The 26,629-nt window shown below is 40.9% G+C and overlaps 1 protein-coding gene across 1 annotated transcript in view; it reads left to right on the top strand.

The window, feature by feature from the left end:
• MYO3A (myosin IIIA) overlaps positions 1–26,629 on the top strand; it is a 232,753-nt gene that overhangs the window by 192,058 nt on the left and 14,066 nt on the right. The window contains exons 30-32 of the mRNA XM_004757631.3: positions 1,358–2,249; positions 4,116–4,260; positions 25,382–25,488. Of these exons, the coding sequence (XP_004757688.1) occupies positions 1,358–2,249; positions 4,116–4,260; positions 25,382–25,488 (1,144 nt within the window). The remainder of the gene's footprint in view (positions 1–1,357; positions 2,250–4,115; positions 4,261–25,381; positions 25,489–26,629) is intronic.

Genomic DNA, 26,629 nt, shown 5'->3' with positions numbered 1-26,629 from the left:
TAGTTTTTATAGTAGTGTAAGACAGGAATCCAGTTTCATTATTTTGCATGTGGCTGTCTAATTTCCCAACACCATTTACTGAATAGACCATTCTACCTTCATTGTACATTTTTAGCTCCTTTGTCATAAATTAATTGACCATAAATGCTTACACATGTTTACTTTGGGCTCTCTATTCTGTTCCATTGGTCTATGAGTCTGCTTTTAGGCCAGTACCACATTGTTTTGATTACTATAGCTTTGTGATATAGTTTGCTTATCTTTTTCTCATTACTTGTATTCTGACTAATATAAGCATTCTCTGGGGGTATTTTGAAAGTATTCAAAATACTAGCATAGTATTCAAAGTATTCATAGTATTCAAAATACTAGTGTAGCCACTCATTGAAATGATGGGTTCTTGGTACCCCACCTAGTTCTCTGTTCCTGGCAGAGTAATAGAGACTCTACTGTGCCTCCCACATAAACCTAAAGATGCTATCATAGGCCTAGGAAGTAGCCAATGGGATCAGGAAGTTTGAGTTCCAGTAACTTTTTCCAAGTTCAGGTTTAAGACAGGTCCTTATGTTCAAACAGACTGCAAAAGACCAAAACTCTTCCATGGCTTTCCTGAGCTAAAATTGAAAAGTTTTTGGCAAAACTCCCCCAAGTAGCATGTCAGGTTATGACTTTTTCACTGTACCTTAGCACACTTTTTATGGCCATATTGCTCTTGTGAGGGTTTTGTCCTCACCAAAAGAAAAGAAAGAAAAAAAAAATGTGGCTTTAAAAAAAAAAAAAAGGCTGTAGAGAAGATGTTATCTTCAAGGTAAGGGAAAATCATTTTGGAAGAATATTGGTAAAGTAACAGCTGTGCACTTTTGGTCAGCATATTACATGATCATGAACTGTAGCGGGAACATTGCTTCCCTTAATTTTGTACGATACTTCCTGTGATCAGCAGACTTCACGCTTATACAGCACGTTAGCCTAGTGAACACACCCAGCTTGCTAGTTTCAAGTTTAGGCACATTTTCCACAACTTCTCCTCCCTGTAGGTGCTTCCTTTTGAAAAAGACACATCTTGAAGTGATTAAATTCCTAGAATTTTGATGCCTCGGGTGAAAATATGCTAGGATATTTTTCATCCGAAGTTGAAACTGGTTTTATCATTAATCTGAGCGACCACCAACTTCTGCTGCCAGAGAGAACGTTTAGGAAGGACTTGATTAATGTGACTTGAGAAGTTTTTACTTTGAGCTTGTTTTGCCCCCTTGGACTGTAGTCCCAACACCATGGTAGTGTGTAGCTATTGCCGGAAGTGGTGAATAATTTCCAGTTCAGTATCTTGTACTCAGATGCAATCTGTTTCTCCCAGGGAATCTTCTGTGAAGAAACAGACAGAAAATGCAGTCTCTACTAATGAAATAATCATTCCAGCTCCAAACCATAAAGGAAGTACACCTGTAGTGAAGACTTCTACTTTCAAAGCTGAAGAGGAAGGCACTCGGGCCATTGAAAATAACAACAGAAAATATCAAACTGAGAACAAAATGAATAACATGTTTGGGGAAGAGGCTAAGCGAGAACCACAGCCGGTCGGAGACCCTTGGACAGAAGGACACCCCAAAAAGAAGTGCATGAGAGACCTGGAAGAGAACAGTAAGATAAGGAGAGTGGAGAAGGAGGACTCTGTGATCCAGAATTACTACCAGAGGTATGTGGAGGAAAGGAATTTTGAAGAATCCAAAGCAATATATCTAGAAAGGAAGGCCCTGTCAGAAAAGCCAAGTTCCCCACGACTTTGGTCAGTGGAAAATGAGACAAAGCAGCCTTCTTTTAAAAAAACGTTGGAACCTAGTCTTAGCCAAAAGTCAGTCCACCGAAACACAGATAGCAAGGAAAAGGAAAAGAAGACATCAGTGGTCACCCAGAAAGCACCAACATGGAGCCATCTGAGACCGGGGATGGCCCAAGAGAGACAGTCCGAAGCAACAGTCCAAGTGCAGGAAGAAGATAGAGCAGCCGTGTTCATTCAGAGCAAATTCCGGGGCTACAAGAGAAGGCAGCAAGTAAGGAAGGACAGGACGTCTTCTCTTAAAAATCAAAAGATTGTTGCGACACCGACCGAAGTAGCAAGAAATACTCACGATCTGTATTCCTGTCCCACAAAACATGAGGAATCCTGTAATTTCAGGACAAAGAATGACAAAGACCCGAAAGCAGTTTTAGAGAAAGAAGCATGTGATTTGGCCATCTTTTCAAAACAGGTATGTAAATAGATTTACTAGGAGAAATCTTGGGGAACCACACAGTAACTGAAGTAAACCTACAGCTCATGAGTAACTGATATTCTATTTCGTCTGTTTTTATGAAACTGCAAACCTCTTTTGTAATGCCTCAAGGGTTTTGCTATTCAAATAGCCATAATTTTTATGGCTGTGTCATAAGAAATGTGTCATAAGAAATAATGTAAAATATGACAGAAATCTTGTATAGTAAAGAGACCAGCTAACTAAAATGTTGGCATTTGAAAATGCAAATTTCCATATCTGAGATCTTTCATTAGAGCCAAAGAAAAAAAAGTTTTACAAATCCTCTGAAGTCTATGCTTTTTCTGTCCCAAATTTTGAGTAGACCTCACTAGGTTTCAAAATTAGGCATAGCCATACTCAGACATATGAGCAATGAAGATGAAACTCTACGTGTTACACCATGACAATGAGGCCATAGAGAAAACCCACAAAGAAAGATTCCCTGTTGGAGAATATCTGTGCCATGAGTAGGCATGTTTCAGCTGTTTCTAGAAGGAGGCAGATGGCTTCAGGGCTTCTCATGGGTTGTGTATGGAACGTTAATAATCAGTGCTCTGGAGGGAGACCACAGAGAGCAGCTTCTGGAAAAGCCGATTCCAGATCTTGCTTTCTGCCTAGGTGTTCATAAAGCACTTTGTGCGTGGGCAGCTTTATTTTTTCTTATGTAAAGTGAAGGATTTTAACTAGATGACCTCTAAAATGCACATTATAAGTTAATATGCACTGCCAGAATAGTCAATAGCATATAAAATCATGGCAGAAATATCATTAGGGACACCTGGGTGGCTCAGTTACGCATCCAACTCTTGATCTCAGCATTGTGAGATCGAGCCCTGCATGAGGGTCCATGCTGGGCATGGAACATACTTTTAAAAAGGAAGGGAGGGATGGAGGATTAGAGGGATGGAGGGATGGATCTCATCATGAGTTAGATCAAAGAGGGACTGCCTAATACTCATGGACCCTGAACTCTGCATTTTGTCCTGACAGTGAGCCCATACCAAAACACCATGGCTGCTCCTGGACCCCTTTCATGTTAGAGGTGTGGCCCAAACATCTCCCAATGTCTGGCTGTTCCTACAGCTCTGCCAGCGCCCTCCTGTTCTATTTTTTTTTTTTTTTAAGTACATGAAAATAGAGAGTTTAATACACATTTCCTTGGTGCGTATGTTTTCTCCCCCTAAACACCAGATTGGAGATTCAAATCCTGACCTACTGTGTGTCAGGGATGCGGAGGAGATGTAGAATTTCCAAGCTGTCTCCCTGGCTCTGGCTAATAATGCCCCAGGGGTAGCTTCAGTGCTCCACGGGGACGAAGCTAGAGGCAAAAAAGCAGGAGCCCCACTTGCGGCCCAGCAGCACCGCTGTGTAACAGAGCCCGGGGGCAGACCAGACAGAGGCAGAGGGGTCAGGTGGCAGGAGAGTGGCCTGAAGTCAGACTGAGAACACTGGAGAGGAAAAGACGGGGTTAACACACTCCAAGGCAAAAGAGGGTTTCTACAAGCAAAATTGCTGCGGAGGGACAGGGACAGGAGCCTGGTCTCAGGACCAGGCGGGAGGAGCTGATCAGAATGGAACGCTTCGAGTAGCATGACACGTTTGGCAGCTTTAAATGGAAAATGTGAGACGCGCCACGAAGCGGGAGGAGGCTTGGCCAGGCGAGGACTTTTCCAGACCTTGGGTTTTCAGACTATGGTCAGGGTGGGTTCTGGAGAAGAGTCTGGGGGACTGTCAGTCAGGCATTACCCAGCCCCCAGGGTACCTGTGGAGCCCTGTGAATTCTTTTCCTTGATTTAATCTGACACATGACCTTCTTTTTAGATATCAAAGTTATCTGAAGAATATTTCATTCTGCAGAAAAAACTGAATGAAATGATTTTGTCACAGCAACTGAAGCCTCTCTATCTGGGTAACTGTCCTCATAAGCCACTTAATAGACGAGTTTCTTCTCAGCAGTGCCTCTCAGGTAAAAATCAGTAGAGTTAGAACCTCCTGACGGGAAAGGCTGTGCCAGATACTTTGTTTATTGTTTCTGATCTTTATTCTCCAGCAGCTTTGAGGTAACTAACGTTCTGTTTTGGGGAGAACCTTCATTTCATTCCATTTCTCATAAATAGATAAAAACCTTTCCAGAATATTCCACATACCTCCTATATTCTGACTTCATTCTCTCTCTCTTTTTCTTTTTTCCCTTTATATACACTTTAACTAGAACTTGGCATATGATACCAGAAGGGAGTAAAAAGGGATGGAGTTTGGGGGAGTGGGGCAGGGTGTAGGTTTGATAAGAGGGAGCAAAAAATAAAATATATCCATTCCTTTTGTCAGTGTCTACAATCTTAAGTAGAGTATGGAAGGTTCAAATCTCCATTCAGTTGTACAAACCCAAATGCATTATTACATTTTCTTCTGGTCCACCTAAGTCACCCTCTGCTCCCATTTCACCAAACTGGTAGGGGATTAAGACTCGGTATTTATCAGACCTTCCACTCTCCAAGACCGTGCAAAGGCCCTGTGGCATTATATACCCACCCAAGGATCAGGTCGAGTTTGAGGTCACTAGTTATTTACCCACAGAGTTACTGTTGGGACACCCATCTTCTCACCGGCCTCATGACCCCTTCAAGTCAGGAGCTCCTGCTCCTCTACCTGGAAACTGCAGGAGGCTCCCAGAAACGGTTAGGTTAGGAGTCTCAACTGGTCCATACATGCTTCGAGTAGCCATCATCTCTGAAGCCTTATCACCACCGCTGCTGACCTCTGTCTGGGAGAATCTCTATTTCTTATCCCTCACATTCTTGGAGGCTTCACACTCGCTCAGCACCTTCCTCCCCTACCTGGAAATGCTGTTCACCTTACGCAGCTTCTGTGAAAATCCCTTAGGCAGGAAAATACTAAGATGAGCCTGACTATTGGTCCGATAGGGGAGGAAGAGAAAATATCTTAATGTTTCGATCAGTTATGCTGTCACACTATTTTCAAGTCAAAAGCTTTAAAAAAAAAAAAAAAGAAAAAAAGCTTTAAAAAAAAAAAAAGTGGCTCTCTGGCACTTTCTGGCCACTGCTCTCAGGCACTGGCCCAGAACCCCTTGCTGTTAAGAAACAACACGTTGGAACCCAGATGTCCATTGATTTGATGGCCTCCTATGACGCATGCGCAGATGGTCTGCTGATAGAAGGGGGGGGAGGCGGGGACTTTGCCTTCCCTCTGGGTTATATGTGCAGCAGGGTAGTGAGGGGCTGGCGGTGTCGGGGAATCAAGGGGTGCCAGGCAGGGCTCCCTGTGTAAGCAGCTCAGCCCTGTGCTTAAGGGGAAAGAAGGGGTGGGGCAGGGAGGTGGCTTCCTCGGGACGGGCAGAGAGGGAGGGAGGAGAGCCTACTGATGCATCGTTATGACTTACACTTTTAAACATCTCAGGGACTCCGTGTGTGTGTGTGTGTGTGTGTGTGTGTGTGTGTGTGTGTGTGTGTTTAATAAAAATTGTGTATATTTAAGGCGTGCCACTTGATGATTTGATACAAAATACACACAGCGAAATGATTACTACAGTCAAGCTACTTCACAGACCTTCTCTTCCCACAGTTACCACTGGGTGTGTGTATGACGTGAGTGCCCAAGATGTATTCTCTTAGCCAATTTCCAGTATTGAGTACAGTATGATAAACTATAATCCTCATGCTCTGTGTGAGATCTCTAGACTTCGTGATCGTTCGTAACTGCAACCATGCGCCCTATAACCAACACCTCATATCCTCCCACCTCCCGAGGGCTCCTAACCACAGTTGTGCTCTCTGCTTCCGTGCATTTGATTTTTTTTTTTTTTTAGATTCTACATACAAGATAATGCATTTCTTTTTCTTTCTGTGTTTCATGTATTTCACCTAGCCTAATGTCTTCCTGATTTACTCATACTGTTTCAAATGGCAAGACTCCTTTCTCATCGCTGAATAATACTCCATTGTGTACGTGGGTGCGGGCGCGCCGCGTCTTCTTTATTCACCTGTTGGTGGACACTTTGGTTGTTTTCATGTCTTGGCTATTGTGATTAATGCTGCCGTGAACATGGGAGCACAGATATCTCTTCGAAGTACTGATTTTGCTTCCTTTGGTTATGTACCCAGACGTGAGATTGCTGGGTGGGAGGGTAGTTCTAGTTTTCTTTTTCTGAGGAACCTCCTTATTGTTTTCCAGACTGGCCACACCAGTTTGCATTCCCACCGTGTATAAGTGTCCCCTTTCTCCACATCCTCGCCACAGTTGTTTCTCTTGCCTTCTTGATAATATGCTTCCCAGCAGATGTTGAAATGATATCACATTGGGATTTTGATCTGTATTTTCTGCATGATGAGTGATATTGAACTCCTTTTCATTTACTGTTGGCCATTGGTATGTCTTCTTTGGAATAATACCACTTTGGGTCATTTGCCAAATTTTAAACTGGGGTTGCTTGTCTTCTTGCTGTTGAGTTGTGTGAGTTCCCTATATATATTGGATATTAATTGTTTATCTGATATTCACTCTTTACCTGATAGATGGCTTTCAAATACCTTCCCCTATCCCATACACTGCCTTTTTATTTTGTTGATGGCTTCCTTTGCCAAGCAGAAGCTTTTTGGATAGTTTCTTAAGCTTTGAGTGTCATATCCAAAAAACTATTGCTAAAGCCAATGTCAAGGAGCTTGTTCCCTATATCTTATTCTAGGATTTTTATGGCTTCAGGTTTCATGTTTAAGTCCTTAATCCATTTTGAGGAGCTTTTTTTTTTTTTTTTTTTTTTTTTTTTTTTGCAATGTCAGAGGAGTCCAGTTTTATTTTTTTGCCAGTGGATACCCAGTTTCCCAAGCACCATCTGTTGAAGGAACTATCTTTTCCCCTTGTGTCTTCTGGGAGCCCCTGTCAAAAATTAGTTGACCATATATACTTGGGTTCATTTCTGTGTTCTCTATTCTGTTCCATTGATCTTGGTGTCTGTTTTCATGCCAACATCCTACTCTCTTGGTTACTTTAACTTCATAATATAGCTTGAAATCAGGAAGCATGATGCTTCCAACTCTGTTTTTCTCTCTCAGAATTCTCTGCTGAGGACTTTGGAGAGAACTAAAGCAGAAGAATATTATAAGAAAGTTGATCGTTCACTTTATTCTTCAATCCGACATTTTTTTAATGGACCTAAGAAAAATGCCAGGAATAAAATTTCAGTTTATGTGGAAAGGATTGTAATTCAGGACATTTCTTTAACTTCAGGTTTAGAGGAGAGAGAGCCTTTTGTTCTATAGAGAGAGGTTGCATACTCTCTGACGCTTTTTTAAGGTGAACTTGGCAAACATCTGAGTTATCCTGTGTCCTGGAGAACAGCAGGGGAAGAGCCCACAAGAGACTGTGAAGTGGCCTAAAAACACAGAAGGATCTGGGTGGACCCAACAACCCAGAACCAAGGAGAAAGGGAAGATGTTGGCAGAAGTAGTAGATGCTAGTGACCAGAGACTAGAGAGCAGTTACTCTCAGCAGATGCCAGTGAAAGTTTGAGATGTAGCTACAGAGTGGAAGGACTAACTTCACTGATGCTCTGAGGCTGCAAAAGCACCCCCCCACCCCACTCCCAACTTTGATGTGGCCCCAGGGAGAAAAAAGGAGGGTCAGAAACTCCAAATGACTAAGTTTACTCAGAAGACACTAAGTAAATTAAAAGAGACTGAGTTTAACTCAGACTAATTAAAAATAGTGGAACACTTGGGGCTCCTGGATGGCTCAGTCGGTTGAGTAGTCAATTTATGATTTCGGCTCAGGTCATAATCTCAAGTTCATGGGATCCAGCCCCCGCCCCGCGTCAGCCCTGCACTCAGCAGGGAGCCTGCTTGATAGATAGAGCCTGCTTGATAGTCTCTATCTCTGCCCCTCCCCCATTCACACACATGCACTCCCTCAAAGAAATAAGTAAATCTTTTAAAAAATAATAATAGTATAACACTAGAAAATGGAAATGAGCACTAAAGGGTAAAAATTAAGTCTAGTTTTAGGAAAATCAGATTGAATTTTTGTACATCTGAATTGTTGTACACCAAAAACTCAATCCTGCAATAGACAACTGCATTTTTGAAAGATCATTCCTATTGAGTTGTAGGGATAGCATTTGATGGCACAAAGGATACATGTGGAAGGCCAGCAAGAGATGATGGTGGTTTGGATGCAGTGGTGGCTGAGGTGGTGACTGTTAGAGGCCAAGTTTTGTCGATAGAAGACCTGCTAGCTAGGCAGGTGGATAAGTATGTGGCTACAGAAGCCACAAGATCATTCAGGAAGTCACTGACTGCGAGAAGAGAAGGGAGCCTAGAGTAAGAGTTCAGACCCATACAGATCAGGGAGAGAGGAACCAGCAAAGAGGAGCAACTCGGGAGGTGGAAAGAACATGGGGGGTCCCAATACCCTAGAAGGTCCATGAAGAAGATTTTTGGGGTGTCGTGTAGAGTGATGCTGACAGAGTCAATTAAGAAGAGAATTGTAGACTATCCGTTGAACTTCCTATGCATTGACAACTACTTACTAAATTCACAGAGTTTTTTTAATGTCAGAATAGATACAAATGGAAAAGGGGATGCAAATAATCCTTGTGCTACATTTGGGGAAATTTCACCCACAACATCTTCTAGGCTTTACCATTGGAGAGAATCTATATTCATGTACTTTAAAGATCGATGCAACTTTTTAAAAAATTTCTTGAATAGTTTGTGAAAATTTATGGCAAATATAGTTTGAAGAATTCCAACTAAGGGGTGCCTGGTGGCTCGGTCAGCTAAGCATCTGCCTTCAGCTCAGGTTGTGATCCCAGAGTCCTGGGATAGGGTCCTGGGTTCCTTGCTCAGTGGGGAGCCTGTTTCTCCCTCTGCCTGTCATACCCCATGCTTGTGATCTCCCTCTCTCTCTCTCTCTTTGAAAATAAATAAAATCTTTAAAAAAAAAAAAAAAAGGAAGAGAAAAGAATTCCAACTGCTATCATAAATTGGGCCAGGTTTCGCTTTGTCAGTTGTCAATATTCAATCCCTGCCCTGGTTCTAGATCCATCACTGTTCCTTTCCATGTGCTTTTCTTACTTCAGAAGAGGCAAACTCCAGTCTAAGTTTTAGACTCTGATTCTCTTTATAAAACAAACCAAGCTTCCTAACCACCTAACCACATTTAAGCCAAGAACTCCCATAACCCATTCCCTGTTTCTCCAGTTCTAGTGGGTTTTTTTCCCCGATAGCTTCCGACACCTGCCGGCATCACAGACTTTGCACAGGTGCATACTTGTTGGAGGGAGTGGAGGATTATGACTACAGCAGTCAGCATTTACTCATCCTCAAAGTCATTTTATGTAGATTAGCTTTGTCCTCCTCAAATAGATTTTCAACCCTCAGCCAACAGGACCATGTCATAAACCACTCTCTGCTCATTTTTCTGTTACCCTATTTATTACACATTCATCACACAGTAGACACTCAGTAGCTGCTTATTAACTGGCCAGGAAGCTGCTTAATTTCCTCCAAGAATTACAGTAGAACAAGTGTAGTGGCCAGTGGAGTGAAGATTTGAATCTATGGATTCTATAAGAACAAAAAAAGCAACATTACATTCTTTAAATGTTCATTGATTTTTATTTTTTTTAAAGATTGTATTTATTTATTTGACAGAGAGAGACACAGTGAGAGAGGGAACACAAGCATGGGGAGTGGGAGAGAGAGAAGCAGGCCTCCCGCAGGGCAGGGAGCCCAGTGTGGGGCTCCATCCCAGGACCCTGGGACCACGACCCGAGCCAAAGGCAGAGGCTTAAAGACAGAACCACCCAGGTGCCCTGATCATTGATTTTTATATATTATCTGATTTTCAACCCCTCCAGTCAGGAAAAAAAAAAAAAGTTTCTTTAAAAAAAGAGAGAGAGAGAGATTTATGGGACACCTAAGTGGCTCAGTCAGTTAACATCTGCCTTCAGCTCAGATCATGATCTCAGGGTCCTGGGATCGAGTGCCGCATCACAGGGAGCCTGCTTCTCCCTCTGCCTCTGCTGCTGTTCTCCCTGCTTGCTCTCTTGCTCTCTCTCGCGCGCACAAATAAATAAATAAAATCTTTAAAAATATTTATTTATTTATTTTAGAGAGAGCGAGGCCGGGGGCAGGGGCAAAGGGAAAGGGAGAGAGAAACTCTCTGCTGAACACAGAGCCCAACTTGATCTCACAACCCTGAAATCACGACCTGAGTCAAAACCAAGAGTCAAATGCTTAACCGACTGTGCCATCCTGGCGCTCCAGGTAAAAACATTCCTATAATATATAGAAGTCCTGTTTCCTTGGATCATTAGAATTATTAAGCACCGACTTTGGCAGCCACCCTCACCTGTGGAGATGGATTTAGCTGATGCACTCTTAGCTCAGGTTCATCAGTCCACCCCTGCGGTATGGACCTTCTTGGCAAACTGTGCCTCCCCACAAAGAATTTCAGTTAGGAAACCAAAGTCAAGCTCATTTATAAGTAAGTCCATCATTAAAATAAGCCTAAGAGTCACTTGAAAATTTTTTTTTTTTAATTTGACTAGAGAGATCACAAGTAGGCAGAGAGGCTGGCAAAGCGGGGGAAGCAGGCTCCCTGCTGAGCGGGGCTCAATCCCAGGATCCTGAGATCATGACCTGAGCCAAAGGCAGAGGCTTAACCCACTGAGCCACCCAGCCGCCCTCACCTGAAATTTTAATTCTCTCATGAGTCTCAGAAATCAATAGCCATCTCCAACTATCTGCTACTCTAGACTCTGTTGTAGGACTCAGTAAGCTTTAGCTGGATTCTATAAAGTGGCCTAGGAGAACGTCTTACCTATTCTTAAAAAAAAAAAAAAAAAGCCCTAGAAAACATGGATAGTGTGCAAAGATAATTAAATTTTTCTTTTTTTTTTTTTTTGTAAGATTTTATTTGTTTATTTGAGAGAGGGGGAGAGTGCACGAGCAGAGAGGTAGGGGCAGACAGCGAGGGATAAAGAGACTCCCCACTGATCGGGAAGCCTGTTGAGGGGCTGGATTCCAGGCCCGTGGGATCCTGGGACCTGACCCGAAGGCAGACGCTTAACCAACTGAGCCACCCAGGTGCCCCGATAACTAAACTTTCCAAGTTAATTTTAATAAGCTATAACTTTTCCCTGTAAGGTTTCTCGCTCTGTGAGATGTATTTTTTAATGTGCACAAGTGTGAAGGTAAAATAATGTCCAAATGAAGACTGAGAAGTTAGTTAAAAATTTTAAAAATAAAGTGAGGTAAGTACATGAACTACTTATTTTATATCTTTCTTTTGATAGCAGTTCTAATAAATTGAACCTGACAGGTGCTAAATGCACTTGCATTTCTGTTGAGAGAAAGATAGTGTAAGGTATGTATACCTAGAGCATAGCCGTTGGGTCATACATCCTAATACATTCTGTTGTGTTCATAAGTATACAATGACATTGCGTTATTTCTCCCTGCCTGGTGTTTGGGGGAGATGTTTTGCTTCCTAATTATGGTACACCTGGCAATTTGTTTTGACCATCCTGAAGAGAAGAAAAAAGATTAAATGCAGGATAAATTCTGGGAACACAAAAGCATATTCTCTTTCTTCCCGTTTACAAAGGAGCTGTGACTATCCAACAGGCTGTAATTTTTTAATGGTTGCAAGGTTAACAAATAAGGATGCTATTGTAATTCTCATGCTTCATTTACATAATATCAACAGCAAATTCAACACTAGATCAAAGCAGTCCCTTGCCATGTACACATGCTGTGGATATAATACAGATGCTTTTAGGTTGCTTTGAGAGTAAATGTCAGGGGGAAAAACATCACAGTTTTCCATTGATTTCTAAATTTTTATGGCATTTAGACCCATGCAATGACCCGTGATACGTTCAGTTATTATGATGCAGATTTGATCTGCTTGATTATTTAGGATTGCCTCTCACCTTGCCATTGTGATGCCAGCACCTAGAAATGCGTTTTGGAGACTCTCCAAGAATATATTTCCACCTATGTCTGTCCACATGCTCACGCACATGGAAGGCCAGCTAGCTCAAATAATGTTGGCTTATGTATTTTATAGAATTATTTTTTTAGTAAGAGTGAAAAATAGAGAGATTTGAGAATTCTACTGCTTCCCACCCAATACTTCTCTTCCTGAGTTTATTTGCTATCCCTCTTTCTTCATAAGAAGTAACACTAACTCTCCAAGTCTCTTAAGAAGAGAAGTCAGCATATAAAATTAAATGACTTTATTTACAATCTTACAATTAAGTGAGGATCATTTAATTACATACTAAATCCTAATCACATAAAGGAGTTTATTTCACATAAGTTTACAGTCTAAATTGTGGATTTCTGATGAATTAACTGAATTAGTTCAGACAAAACACTTGACCCAGAAGCCTCTGATGGAAACAGCTGCACTTTTGGCTTTCAAAATATTTCCCCTCATTCTACACTTTTTATCTACACTAAACTGTGGGGGTAGCATCGCTTCTCGGCCTTTTGGCTAAGATCAAGTGTAAACTGTGGGGGTAGCTAATACACTTCCTATCATGTAGCTAATAAACTTTCCCCCAACTTTCCATTAAAGTTTTGATTAAAATGCACATAAAAATAGCAATAATAGCAGCACTGAAAACTGAGTTTCTTCTTTACCTATTTTGACACTGTACTACTTAGCTACATGGGATCAATTCAAAGAGAAATTATATAGCATAGTTAATACAATGTATAACCAACACCATAAATTCATGTCTGTCTATAATTTCACATCCTGTAGAGACAATAGCTTTTTTCCAAATATCTGTTGTATTTTTCTTAATGTTCTTTTTTTTTTTTTTAGTTTTTAGTTTAATTCCAGTTAACATACAGTGTAATATTAGTTTCAGGGGTATAATACAGTAATTCAGTACTTCCATACAACACCTAGTACTCACCACAGATTGAATATTATTAATATTCTCCTTTGCCTTTTGCCTCTGTCTTAGTCTCTCTCCCTTCCCCGATCTCTTTTGTTTCTTCTAACTAGACACACTAGGCCGGTCCACAAACTCCCCAAAATCGTAATCAAGCAAGATTACATTTTCTAACCATAATGCAATTGAGATAGAATTGAAAAACACATATCAGGAAATTAAAAATCAGTCAGATAATATGAAGTAAATAATTAGAGCTATAAATTATTTTTAATTAATAAAAATGGGAGTAGCCACATATAAAAACTATGAATGGGTTGCATCCAGGTCTATACGCATAGGAAAATTCAAATCCTTAAATGTTTTCATTATTAACTGAGGAAAAATAATGAAAAAAGAATGTAAGTTGAGAAACTTTTAATGGAGATTCAAGGTTATTCAACACCAGGAAAAACAGAAAAAAGAAATAATTACAATATGACAAAAACATACCAAATATCTAAATGAAGCTAAGCTAATAGTTTTATCTGAAAATAACTTGATAAGAATTTGAAAATAAAACAACAAAATAAATTCCTAATTACTTAAAAAAGAATCCACAAAAAATTAGAAGTAAGAACATTATAATAAATGCAGTTGATAATACCAAAATCCTACCATACTATAAATGCAATCAATTTCAAAAAAACAACTTGGGGATGAAATATAAATTTCTGAAGTCAGTCAAGTTGATGATGTGTCTGTCAAAGAAAAGTTGACAAGAACTCAGTGTTTTAGATAACTACATTTAAAGTTCATGAGATGGGGTGCCTGGGTGGCTCAGTGGGTTAAGCCGCTGCCTTTGGCTCAGGTCATGATCCCAGGGTCCTGGGATCGAGTCCCGCATCGGACTCTCTGCTCAGCAGGGAGCCTGCTTCCCTCTCTCTCTCTCTGCCTGCCTCTCTGCCTACTTGTGATCTCTGTCTGTCAAATAAATAAATAAAATCTTTAAAAAGAAAATAAATAAAAATAAAATTCACGAGACAAGTAATTCTTACATTATGTAATCTGAGAAAAAAAAAGGTAATATAGAAAATTACCTATTTTATGAAGTTTACGTACCCTGAAACCAAAGTCTGACAGGTAATGTTTTAGAAAGAAAGGAGGGAAGGGGATGAGGAGAAAGGAAGGAAGCTATGAACCAATCTCACGATTTAGAGGTAAAACTCCTAAGTGCAATACTAATTGAAAGCAATATTACACTAAAAAGACTCTCTAAATAGCACGTATTAATGGAACATGGTATCAAAAGGTCAAAAGAAAAAAGTCCTCTTGATAAACACTGAAACAGTTTCAATAAAATAACACCTGGTCCTGATGAAAAGCAAATTAAAAATAGGAGGAGATTCTTTAACAATATGAAGACCACACTTCTTAAGCCAATTGTCAACATCATTATTTCCTGTAAAACACTGGAAACAGTTCTGTTAGACAGTAGGATTAAGATAAGGATGCTAGTGACTATACTCTTCTACATTAGTTGGGAACTTCTACCTGATGGAATGAAACAGGAAAAGGAAGTCTTTTTTTTTTTTAACTCTTTAAAAATTTTTATTTATTTTTGAGAAAGAGGGAGAGCATGAGCACAAGCCTGGGGGTTGGAGGGGCAGAGGGAGAAGCAGACTCCCCACTGAGCAGGGAGCCCAATGAGGTACTTGATCCCAGGACCCTGGGATCATGACCTGAGCCAAAGGCAGACACTTAAACGACTGAGCCACCCAGGGGCCCCAGTGAACAGAAGTTACTATAAAAGCATAGCTATTGAAAAGGAGAAGTTGTAAGGGAATTAGTAGAAAACATGAATTTCAGTCTTAAAAATGCAAGGAGTGAACCAAAATGACAGGTACCAGCAATATTCAGCAAAGATATATATGTGAATAGGTAAGTAGATCTTTCCTGTAAAATTGTATAAAGGGAAAAGCGCACATTAGAAATAATAACCCAAAAAGGTGGAGGAGTTTGAAATAAAACTGGCAAGAAAACCACAAAGAGGCAAAAAAAGATGTGGATAATGGAATGACACACTGTTTCTGGATTGGAACATAAGTTATTGTAAACAGGACTATTCTAAAATTCATTTCTAAGTTGAAAAAGAAAAGTGCATTCAATCTCTATGGGATTTCTTTAGAACTTGAGATGTCCCTAAAGATCATTTGTAAATTTCAGAAAGGAAGAAGAATTACGAAGGAGGACTTTCTTTATCAGATAGTAAAATGAGTAACATGAAGCTCTAATTATTAAAACCATAGGCCGCTGTTATAAAAATCAACCACAGACTAAAGAAGTAGGATAGCCCTAAAATTATCCCTAATATATATCAAACCCTGTCACAAAAAGACACACAGCAGAACAATAAGAGGTAAATGGATAATTTGTAAAATCTTTCTGATGTGGAGAGAAGAAATAAGATAATCTTACTTCGGGCTGGATATGCAAATATTTCCCAGATACGTTCATGATTTCATTGTAAGAAATAAACCAAAAGCAACCAAATGATATGAACTAAGTCTGCACAGTCTCTGCTAAGGAAAGAATCCAACATAAAAAGTAATAAAAGGAATTTTAAAATTTTAGAAGAAGAGATAGGCTAGCTGTGGACTGCATAAACGTTTAAACCTTTGAGAGATTATCTAGTGTCATTAGAAGTTAAAGAACCAAACACAAGATAAGAAACTTAGAACAAATAGAAAAGGTGAACATGTGTATTGCCCAAAGGGCTTTTATAAATAATCAGGAAAAACATTAACATTCCCAATGGAAAAATGGGCACAAGATGTTGATCAATGAAGTGACGAATAAGAATATATATGATCATGGGGCGCCTGGGTGGCTCAGTGGTTTGGGCTGCTGCCTTTGGCTCGGGTCGTGGTCTCAGGGTCCTGGGATCAAGCCCCACATCGGGCTCCCTGCTCCGCAGGAAGCCTGCTTCCCTCTCTCTCTCTCTCTCTCTCTCTGCCTTCCTCTCTGCCTACTTGTGATCTCTGTCTGTCAAATAAATAAATAAAATCTTTAAAAAAAAAAAAAAAAAGAATATATATGATCACCCTAGAAATAGAAATACAAGTTAGAGCAAATTGTTGTTTTTGACTTAGCAAAATGGCAAGGATGAAATTAACAGTGATGAGAATGTTTAATTTTTCTCCAACACTAATTTAATTATTTAATTATTCTCAAACACTAACGGTAAGACTGTAGAGTCAACATTTCGAAAGTGATTTGGCAATATAGAAAACATTGAAAATAGGTGTGCATCATTGACCCAGTAAACCCACTTATGAGGACACAGCCTAAGGAAACAACTGCAAGAGGAAAAATTTATGTACTGGCAAAAAATAAAATGAGACAAGAAGAAAATGATTAATAAGTAATGACACGTCCATAGATCGAATATTAACAGCCCCGAAAATTCATTTTTCAAAGAATAACCTTGGCAAATGGTTAGCTAACCTAACTACTGGGTAAAATATTACAGAATTGGAATTTGAATGCTGTGAATAATCAGCTTAACCTTCCTCCCTGTGAGGCGGTTCATTAAGAAGAGCACCTGGGCAAAAGGCTCTAGAAAAGCCAGCTGTACTGGCTGAAGGAGAACAAGGTGCGCACTCTCCAGAGAATGGACCTTCTCCATCCCTCGCTGACGTGGGCCTTCAGAGTCCACCTCTGCATCAAAATAAGAATCTGAATAATGTTACCGCAGCTTGGTACAGAGCCTCCACTGCCGTGTGTGGGAAGACTAGAGTGTCACCTCCAGAGACGTCCTCTCTGTTGCCAGGTTGGCTTGGGTCACTGAGAGCCTTCTTGACGTTTCCTCCAGCCATGCTCTGGACCAGACAGGCTCTAGTCAGGAATAATGGCTTAACTAAAACTATGAGCCTTTCTCACCCCACCTTGACAGGAACCACCTAATCTGTGTGTTGCCAAGTAGGAACAGAGGGCAAGAAGAGACTAAATGTTGTGTGTTTAGAATCAGATAATGTTCTTCTATTCTGTGTTTTCCAAAGGCCAATCTGAGAAAATGACTATGATCAGTCTATCTAAAACTGGGCTCTTCGGGAAATATTAACATTGGTTCCCCCTCAGGCTATCTACGCAGATATTTTTCAGATAGATTAAGATCTTCTGTCCTTGAAAAACAGCCAAGATGTAATGAGGGGCCTTAAATCCGGTTCTCTGGGCAGGTAGACTTGTGTTTTATTTACTGACCATGTCCATAGTCCCGTGGACAGTTGCTTGGCGTGACGGTCCGCCATCCTAAAGGCACTCTCAAGAGATCATCAGTGTCACCATGTGTATTCTCTCTTAGGGTGCCCTGCTTGGATGACTGTGCACAAGTGTGCAAGACAGCTGCAAGTAAGGACATAACCAACCCCATGACTAGAACAGAGCTAGGTTTTGAGGACTCTAGTCCAAGACCTCAGCCCAACGAGGGTGCCAGCCACCGAAAGCAGATATGCAGTGATCATGTCCAAGAGCCAAATGATAATCTAGAGGGCATGTCTCTTTGTTCCACAACCCCCCCCCCCCCAAACAGAGCAGCTTTATTCTCCTCGGTTTCCCCTGTGACCTAACTAGAATACACATGAGGGGCAGGCTTGGAGAGCAGCACCTTACCTAAACCTAGGAACACAATTTAAAAACCAAATGCTCACTTATCAAGGTTCTGGATATTAGTGCAATGTGCCTACATCAGGGAGTGGCAAAAAGCTGAAAAGCTCATGCCCTACGGAATAAGCACAGATGTACTCTGGCTCTGGGACATCAGTTTTTGATTGGTAGAAAAGAACGAGCCAAAGGAGTCACTTGGGCAGCCCTAAATGGGGATGGAGGCCAGTAGCTGCCAATCGAGAAGGTCAGAGGAAGACTGTGAGTCAGATCCAGGGGATGGTAAGGGCATCCCCAGAGCGGTAAGGATGCTCAGAATAGCAGAAGCACCTCCCCTTATAACGCTTCACCTTGGGTAGACTCAAGAGAGCACAGACAGACCATACAGGAAAGCAAGTGGCCAAATCCAGGGTAACCACGAGAAATGAAAATGTCTCCAGAGCGTGCACAGAGCAAAGGAGAGGGGACCAGTGTAGACTGAACTGTATCTTGTCTTTTCCACACTGGCTGGCCTGGCTGTGGAAGCAGTACCTTCTGGAAGGCAGGTTGCAATCCTGAGTGCATGAATTCTGCCTTTGACTTGCAGCAATGAATATTCCTCTCTTCTAAGATTTCCTGTAGGTCAAATGTATTGCTTAAAGTTCACAGACTGTCAGCAGGAAATGGGAAATTTACAAAGAACTAAAAAATGGATTTCTTTAAAAATTGCAATAACAGAAGTGCCTTTCTGTTCTGCTAATATCTGATTTAGATGATCCTGATGCAAACTATACTCTCAATGTATACTTAAGTAAAATAGTTAATTATTATTAAAATGAGAATAATATGGAGATAAGTTTCTAAAGCAAATATTACCAATGACTTTTAAGCTTTCTTCCAAAAAAAAAAATATTGAACTGTTTGTCCTTTCATTAGTCAAAGAAATGTGCATTCCTGGTAAACTAAACCACCTAAATATTACCAGAACTACAGTATAAATAAATATTTTGCCTTCTGGCTATTTAATGTAGCAATAACCTTTACAAGCTAATATTTATCATGCGCATCACACAAAACAGACACAAACCTAATTTTGCTACTGCCAACATTGATACTCTGCTGATAATTTGGGATTACAAATGTTTATGTCACTTACGTAATTAAGGGGTTAGAATGACGTTAGCACACAGTGTTTGTACCCCCCACAAAAGAACAAAAATTTAGAGGGCACAATCAGCTTGCCTTTCTGGAATATTTGTATGCAGATAAGCTATGGGAAGTTTGGTCTTCAAAAATAAAAAATAGTCTGGGGAAATTTAATTTAAATGCAATCAGACCCTGTTGAACACACTCATCAATAATTTTCACTTACTGGCTGGCCACTTTGCATGGCAATATCTTAAGTGAGACACCCTTTTAAGAACATTCAGCCCTCTGCGTCTCATTATCCTGGTGAAGGAAAAAAGTCCGTGGATGAACATGAGAACAGATTCTGCAAGAGATAAGAATTAAACAGAAATTCTTAAAATTCAACACATTTTGACATTTTTTATCTCTATAATATACACATACCCACTTGCCTATTTGTAATTTTACATAAATGAAGTATTTTTTGATATACCCTTTTTCTCATATTTCCTTACCCCTGTTGTCCCTCCGCGGCCCACATTCCCTGCCCCCTCAAGACAACTTTTATCCTAAAGGCTGTATGCTTTCATTGCTTTTGCAGATATACACAGATTTACATGCACTTATACCCATGTACACATACAGAGATTTTTGTCATTGTTCTATATAAATAAGATCATAATATAAATGTATACACATCTTGCTTTTCTCCTTCAGTTCCTTAGCAGGATTCCCTGCACATCAGCTGGCATAGCTCTAACTCATTCTTTTTACTGGCTAGATAATATTTCATGTGTATTTCACAGTGACTTAAATAAACTTTTCTCTCTTGCTAGACATTCACTGTTTCAATCTTTGGCCACTATGAAAGAGGTTGCAGATAACATCTTTGAGAAAATGTCCCAGTTTGCCAGGATTTTAGTTTTGTGGGATAAGTTCCCAGGGTAGGGTTATTGAGTTGAAAGGTATGTTTAGTTTTGATAGACTGCTTTCCCAAAAGCCCTATCAATCAACATTTTCTTTAACAATTTGTGAGAACATACTTTTTTTTTTTTACATCCTATTCAGTACTGTTGTTAACCTTCTTCTTAATCTTTGCTAAATGTCCCTAAAGTAAAATAATATTGCCTTGTTATTTTAATCTATATTGCCTTGTCTACTAGCCAGCGCTGGCACCTTCCTATGCTTATTGACTTTTTAGATTTGCTCATCTTGAACTTCCTTTTTAAACATTTTGCCCTCTTTTTCTGCTGGTCTGTATTTTTCTGGTCATTTGCTAGCACTTTTATGTATTACAAATACAATCCCTTGATTTGTCGTTTGTATGGTAAATATAGTTTTCCAAATCTATCTTGTGTCTTCTGACTTTGTTGCTGTATTAATCTTTATCTATTTTTAATAGCCAAATATGTCTACTTTTTTATGACTTCTGGATTTTGGTTAAGATATTCATACCCCTGGATTGTTCCTGAATTCCTCTGGTTTCTCTTTCAAGAGTTTTATTGGTTCTTCGATTTACACTTATCTTGGAAGCATCAGGAATTTATTTTTCTGTAAAGAGTGAGAATGGTGATGCAGTTAACAAAATTCACTTACCACTCTGTCTCTGAGCTAAAATGGATCCATCTAACCTCTTAGCATCTCCAAACACCTACCACATGGACAACAACCATGAAAAGGCAGGAGGACACCAAAACCTAAGTCATGATCTCTACCACTCAAAAACATATGGCTCCACTTAAAAAAAAAAAAATCGCAGATAAAAAGAGTAATATTTTATATCTTTGTCTAGGGCTGCATGACAAAGCTCCACAGATGGTAGTTTAAACCACAGAAATTTATTTCCTTATAGTTCTGGAGACTAAGAACCTAAGATCTATATGTTGGCAAGCTTGGTTTCTTCTGGGGTAGCCCTCCTTGGCTTGTAATTGGCAATCTTCTCTCTGTGCCTTTACGTGGTCTTCCTTCTGTGTGAGTCTGTGTCCTAATCTCCTCTTCTTATAAGAACACAGTCATATTGGATCAGTACCCATCCTTGTCACCTCACTTTAAAGACGTTTTCTCGGGGCGCCTGGGTGGCTCAGTGGGTTAAATTCGTCTCGGGTCATGCTCCCAGGTCCTGGGATCAAGCCCCACATTGGGTTCTCTGCTCAGCGAGGAGCCTTCTTCCTCCTCTCTCTCTGCCTGCCTCTCTGCCTACTTGTGATCTCTGTCTGTCAAATGAATAAATAAAATCTTAAAAAAAAAATTTAAAAATACAGGTTAAAAAAAAAAAAGACGTTTTCTCCGGTCATATTCTGAGGTACTGGGGGCTAGGTACTTCACATGTGAATTTTGAGTGGATACAACTCATTTCAAATGATCTGTACAGACTATGAGTACTGTTGGTGTCCCTGGGCAGGGAGTCACTGGACAGTCAGTGAGAGCTTCATGGAAAAGCATGCTTAAGATTTCAGTGAGGCCATGAGAAGCTTTTCTGTGAGAAAATGAGAATAAGCAAAGTGATGGCTGTAGACATGGTGTGTCAGGGTTCAGTGAGGTAAGTAGACTGACCAGAGGTGACAGTTCATTTTGGGGGGAAGTAGGTTATAAAATTGGAACTGCCGAGATTCTAAGTAATCTAGATTTAGGAGAAGTTTAGGCTTAATCAAAGAAGAAGGGGAAAAAAAGCATCATAAGCTTTTGAAAAGTAAAACCTCATAATTAAAATGATATTTAAGGGGGAGAAAGGCTGGTTTTCATTTGTGAGATGAAACATGGAGAACAGGTGAAAGCTGGGCCATAATTATTAAACGAGCAGTTTAGCCCAGAGTGGTAGCAGTGGTAGACAGGAAGGAACAGGGGGTGACTATTAGACATCTCAAAGTATGTATCCAGAAATTGACGGAAGTTGATGATTGTCTGTTTATAGGAAATGAGCAAAAGGGATAAGGCAGAGGTGATGTCCACATTTTGAGCTGGAGCGGGGTGGGGGTGGGGGACAGAAATGATGATGCTGTGCCATGGAGCTTGTGATATGTAGAGTCCTACATGGAGAAGAAAGTGACCACCAGTGCATTTGAGCCTGAGAGTTTGAGATGGAAGTACTCAACAGAGCATAAGACATTGGGACAGGAGCTCTGGCGGGGTGAGAACGTCAACCCTAAGCTGGGCATCCGGAAGCTCTTCAGTATGGAGTCCACTGTGGGAAGTGCAAGGAACAAAGAGAGGAGTTGCTCATCCAGCAACATTTTATTAAGCACTGACTGTATGTCAAGCATGTCCTTAAGTGCCAGGAATACGAAGATAAATCAGATAAGGGATCGCCCCTCCGAAATCTCACCCTCAGTCATGAAGGTCAGGGGTGGTCGATAATGTTAAATGATGAAGTCAGCCATTGAGGGGCAGATAAAGGGCCTTTGTATATGTCAATAAAGTGGTCACCCTTGACTTTGTAGAAGGCAGTTTCAATAGTCTGGGTAATAGAAACGAGATTGAATGGGGGAACCTTTGATGAGACAGTGGAGATAAGAGCGGGTCTCTCTTTATTGCCAGAACTGGTTTTGTTTTCCACTCTCCTGGCCTTTATTCAGATTCTTTACCACCTTCTGCTTAATTAACTTCTGTTACAATAGTAAAACCCTGATATTTTAATTCAGACTTTAACATTAAAATCAAGTTAGGGCACCTGGGTGGCTCAGTTGGTTAAGTATCTGCTTTCAGCTCAGACCATGATCTCAGGGTCCTGGGATCAAGTCTCACATCGGGCTTTCTGCTCAGTGGAGAGTCTGCTTCTTCCTCTCCCTGGGCTGCTGCCCCTGCTCCTGCTCTCTCTCTCTCTTTCTCTTTCTCTCTCTATATATCTATATGTATCTGTCTCTCAAATAAATAAATAAAACCTTTTAAAAATAAGTAAGTAAAGTCAAGTTAAAATTTAGTCACAGGGCAGTTTCATGCTTCTAAAAACAATATCTTCATATCATATGTTTGTTTCTTCCCATTCAGATTCAAATGAATAACGCAAGAGGATAAAACCAAAACATTTTACAATGATGAGACTTTTTGAAAGAGCCATAGATGCTGTTTAATAAGCACTGGGAGATGATAAGCAGGAGAATGAAAAAACTAAAAGACCACTATTTGTGCTGGCTTTTATCATCTTTCCTGGTGTTTGTAAAAATCTAGGACAGGATCCAAAAGGGCTCAGATACTTGGATTCCCTCCACTCCTTTTTCTATCCCTGTAGAGAGGAACGGAGAGAGAGAACAGGAGACAAATCTCCAGAGATTAGTTGGGAAAGGGCTTTCACCCTTCTATCACTGATCTCTGTTAACAGGGTCTTCTTAACCAAGATCTCATTTTCTTTGTTCTTATTAAAAAAAAGAATGTACTGGGAAGATTTCTGGGGTTGTCTCTGATTGTTCCATGCATTACATGTCTATAAAGTACTCCCAGCTCGCTGATCTATCTTTGCCATCCAGCAGTTTCTCATAGATTCTGAAATTATTGAGCTAGATTATGTGAGAATATGAATGTCATTGTGATAAACATGTTCACCTGGTGGACTGGGCATGAGACTAGAAAGTTAGACAACTTCGAGTCTCTATCCTGATTGAAACTGCTTTGCACTACCAGTCGTGGCTATTTACACATAGTAGAGATTTTCACTGATTTGATTCTATTTGACTTGAGTTGGTTAGTATGGTTTGGAGAAATTCAGTTTCTCTGTGTATTTCTACATGTAGATGAGGAATCATTCCTTCCCCGTTATTACACAAAGTCATGATCTATTATTGCCTTTAAAGTCCAGCCAACAAACGTATGGTCAGATGTAAGTTGAATGTAAGTCATTCTCCAATAAGCACCCCTACCCTGTTCCCACCCTGATCTTGATCTTGATCTTGGTCTTGATGTATCTTGATGATTTTGATCTTGGTCTTGATGTATCCATTGAACAGACATTTCTGCACAAAAGCAGTCAGGAGATGCAGTGGTCATGAATCCTGACAAACACAAATACTTGCTGAGATGCCCATTGGCTCTGTAAATGTAAAGCCACATGTGACGAGCACTACCAACCCAGTACACAGAACGTCAGAAACTAACGATGCTGCTGCAGCTTTAAGAACTTGGCTACATTGAAAAAAGAGCAGAAGACAACAACAAACTTTATTCTTTCTTGGTGGAGGTTTTTAAAGCCAGGTCTGAAGACCCTAATAGCTTGAGGTTCTACATTTAGAAGAGAGTCAAGCCTGCAAATGAGCAGTGTTGTTCTTTGGGCACAAATTAGGAGATGGTCCTTGAAGTAGAGATTGGATGGAGCACAGCTTGGATGGATTTCTGTGCATTGAGTTTGCATCCTGAGACTTTATGGAATTATCAGGTCCAGGATGTTTTTAGCAGTCTTTTGGGTTTTCTATGTAGGGTATCCTGTCACCTTGCAAAGAGTGAAAGTCTTACTTCTTCTTTGCCAATTTAGATGCCTTTTATTCTTTTTTGTTGTCTAATGCTGAGGCTAAGACCTCCAGGACCATGTTGAATACAAGTGGTGAGAATGTACATCCCTGTCTTCTTCCTGACTTTGGAGGAAAACTCTCAGTTTTTCCCCATCAAGGATATTAGCTATGAGTTTTTCATAAATGGCCTTTATTATGTTCAGGTATGTGCCCTCAAAACCTACTTTGTTGAGGGTTTTTATCATGAATACATGTGTACCTTGTCAGCTGTTCTTTATCTATTTAAATGATCATATGGGTTCTTACCCTTTCTTTTATTAATGTGATGTATCACGTTGATTGATTCGTGACTAGTGAACCACCCACGCAACCCCAGGAATAAATCCCTGGGTTGATGGTACTGAGTGATTTTCTTCAATGTATTGTCGGGTTCGGCTTGCTAGTACTTTGTGGAGTATTTCCGCATCTCTGTTCATCAGAGATACTGGCCTGTAGTTCTTCTTACCTGTGATGTCTTTATCCAGTTTTGCTCTCAGGGTAATACTGGCCTCATAGAATGAATTTGAAAATTCTCCTTCCTTTTCTATGTATTGGAATAGTTTGAGAAGAGCAGGTATTAACTCTTCTTTAAATGTTTGGCATAATACCCCTTTTGAAGAATTTTCTAGTAGCTTCAACTCCTCCCCCCATCATCCTCTGAATTTCTGTATGTTCTTCCACATTACCAAACTATAAATTTCTTTTCTTCCCCTTCTTTCCTTTCCCTTATCTGTCAAAGCCCCAGACCACCAAACAGTCAGAAGGAATGTGTGGCGAGGGATATGACAAGGGTTGGTTGGGGGAACAAAGGTCTTTCCTCTTTCTCCCAGCTTGAGCCCCAGTTGTATGTATATAATTTCTTATTTTCCCCAAAAGAACACATTGCTTGATAACCATCCTTGTAATTGAATGCTTGTTTATGATCACCTTTCTTGTAGGTATCTCTAAAGAAGAAGAGCCAAAAATATTGAGACCCCCAAGACGGCCCCGGAAACCTAAAACATTAAATAGCCCTGAGGACTCCACATACTATTACCTGCTACATGTAAGTGGCTCACTCTTACTACCAGATGGGAGCCATAGCATCCACTAACACCCCTGCTGATCCTGGTCCAAGCCTGCCCCCACAGTCCTGCAACCCCCCCATCCTACCACAGTCTTCTCTGAGCGTGCATTAGTTGATCTGAGATGCAAATACCAACCCAGAAAGAGAAGCGGTTGTTCACAGGAGCTCTCCAGAGAGCCACCTCTGGTCAAAGGGCAAGCTTAAGAAAAAGAAGAAAGGGAAAGAGGAAGAAAGAGACATTTACTTAAGCACCTTTTAAATTCCAGGCCTAGAAAGAGGGGTGTTCACACACACTGTGACATGTAATCCTATGAAGAGCCCTTCAGGTGGTGTCCTCCTCTCACTGGTCAGGCCTCAGACCCAGATAGGTACCCCAAAGCTGCTGGGGTCATCAGCTATGCTCAGGTCGTTAGCTATGTGCAGTAAGAGGTTACTGCACAGCTCCTGCTTACTCCCCGTGTGCAACCTGCCAGCCTGCGCTTCCTCTCCTGCTCCTGCTCTCCGTGAAATGCCACCATCATCCACTGGTGCCCGGACCAAGAACCTGGGAATCGTCCTGGATCTTGCCCTCTCTCTGATTCCTGACATCCAATCTGTTGCCTAAAGCAGGGCTTCTCCTGGCTGAGGCTCACTCCCATGAGTGCCATGTCTCCGACCCCAGCGGCGACACTCTAAACCACCTTCTTTCCTCACTTCACTTAGAACATTTCAGGCTGCCAATCTTGGCATCTCCAGCCTCTACCAGAGTGTTTCTCTAGACCATCTTGTGAGAGTGCTCCTCCCTTGCTGATGCCTCTGAGAGCCCAGCAGTTCCTTCAGCATGAAGTCCAGATGCTGGGGGCCCTCCTCATGGGCCTCAGGACTACTTGTCAACCCCTTCTCCGGGCCCCATATCCTCTAGCCAGGGCTAACTGCCGGAAATCCCAACAGCCATGGCTTTCTCCTCTCACGTCCCTTAGACGTTTGCACCTGCTGATCCTTCCCTCTGCCATGCTTATTCCCTCTTCCACCCCCACTGCCACAAGGAGAGAGCAAGGATTCTCCCTCCACACCCAGAGAATGCTTCCCATCCGTTCGAATTTTTCCTAGCTTTTCGGCAGAAAATAGAGCTCCCGCTTGA

The sequence above is a fragment of the Mustela putorius genome, unplaced genomic scaffold (assembly GCF_011764305.1).
Source record: "Mustela putorius furo isolate JIRA1106 unplaced genomic scaffold, ASM1176430v1.1 tig00000827_pilon_pilon_pilon, whole genome shotgun sequence".
Classification (NCBI taxonomy): Eukaryota; Metazoa; Chordata; class Mammalia; order Carnivora; family Mustelidae; genus Mustela; species Mustela putorius.
This window is presented reverse-complemented; position numbering and strand designations above follow the sequence as displayed.